At 46.9% G+C, this 1,587-nt stretch overlaps 1 protein-coding gene across 1 annotated transcript; it reads left to right on the top strand.

The window, feature by feature from the left end:
• Positions 1–18: 18 nt before the first annotated feature.
• On the top strand, positions 19–1,234 carry LOC108681291 (obscurin; the record flags this gene model as incomplete). The annotated part of the gene is given in 2 exon segments (XM_018170311.1): positions 19–129; positions 1,064–1,234. Coding segments are annotated over 2 exon segments (248 nt in total), but the record flags the coding sequence as incomplete, so codon positions are not given.
• Positions 1,235–1,587: the final 353 nt, after the last annotated feature.

The raw sequence follows: 1,587 nt of genomic DNA, 5'->3' as shown, positions 1-1,587 counted from the left end.
AGAGGAGGGGGAGGCGATGCCCCCCACGGGGGGCGACGCCCTCCGCTCGGCCATGCTCGCCGAAATTCGAAATTTTCGACCGAAGAAAAAACGGAGCAGCGCCGAGGACGAAGCCCGCGCTAAACGAAGGTGAGGTACCATACATTAATTTAGCGGCTGCCCCAACTCTGCATCAGGTGCCGCCCAGGACTCGGGGAGCGCGTAAATCAGCCGCTAATGTCCGCTACGGCCGGACTCGAAGTGCACCTCTGAGCAGTTTGTCTTAAAAGTCTCTGAGCAAAGTCTTAAAGAAGTTTCTGACCAGAATCTGATTTTCATGGGTGGCCGAGCAGACCCTAAATAAAGTTAAGCCATCATAACGAACCTTCGTCCGAATCCTGGGCACACCCAAATTTTGTTAGGGTGTAAAAATTTTGGGTGCTTATGACACGACTGAGATTTGCCCATCATAATTAACAATTTCTATTAATTTTTACCCTAATTATTAACCACTACTCTTGTCAGCGCGACCATCGCGAAGCTACTGGATAAGAATTTGATGAAAAATTCTCATTTGTTAGGATATGGAAATTTTGGGTGCTTATAACGTGAGTAAGATTTACGCATCATTATTAACACTTTACACTAATTTTTACCCTAATTATTAACCGCGATGTTTGTTACCCATCTTTATTACCCATTTCTATTACTTTTAACCCTAATTATTAACCGCGATGTTTGTTACCCATTATTATTACCCATTTCCATTACTTTTAACCCTAATTATTAACCCCGATGTTTGTTACCATCATTATTACCCATTTCCATTACTTTTAACCCTAATTATTAACCGCGATGTTTGTTACCATCATTATTACCCATTTCCATTACTTTTAACCCTAATTATTAACCGCTATTCTTGTCAGCGCGACCATCGCGGAGCTACTGGAGACCGAAGAGGAGCTAGTACGGGACTTGCACTCTGCGGTTGACCGCTACTTACGCATCATTATTAACACTTTACACTAATTTTTACCCTCATTATTAACTTTTTACCCTAATTATTAACCGCTACCTTTGTCAGCGCGACCATCGCGGAGCTACTGGAGACCGAGGAGGAGCTTGTAAGGGACCTGCACTTCGCGGTTGACCGCTACTACCACCACCTGGACCTGCCCACCACCCCCCGCCATGTCACCGACGCCAGGGACATTTTGTTCGGCAACTTCAACTTCTTCCCTGACTTCCATAAGAAGTGAGGGGACATGTGGGTGTATAAGGGGGTTAGGTGACGTTGGAAGTGAGGGTTGGGGTCTAAACGGGGTTAGGTGAGGTTGGGAGAGAGGGGTTGGGGTATAAACGGGGGTTAGGTGATGTTGGAAGTAAAGGGTTGGGGTCTAAATGGGGGTTAGGTGACGTCGGAAGTGAGGGTTGGGGTGTAAGAGGTTGGGGCCTAAGAGGGGTCCAAATGGTGGTTAAGTGACGTTGGGAGAGAGGGGTTGGGGTCAAAACGGGGGTAGGTGACGTTAGAAGTGAGGGTTGGGGCTAAATGGGGGTTAGGTTGACGTTGGAAGTGAGGGTTGGGGGCTAAATGGGGGTTAGGTTACG

Source organism: Hyalella azteca, unplaced genomic scaffold, assembly GCF_000764305.2.
Source record: "Hyalella azteca isolate HAZT.00-mixed unplaced genomic scaffold, Hazt_2.0.2 contig10255, whole genome shotgun sequence".
NCBI lineage: Eukaryota > Metazoa > Arthropoda > Malacostraca > Amphipoda > Hyalellidae > Hyalella > Hyalella azteca.
The sequence above is the reverse complement of the archived record's forward strand: the minus strand, read 5'-3'. Positions and strand labels throughout refer to the sequence as shown.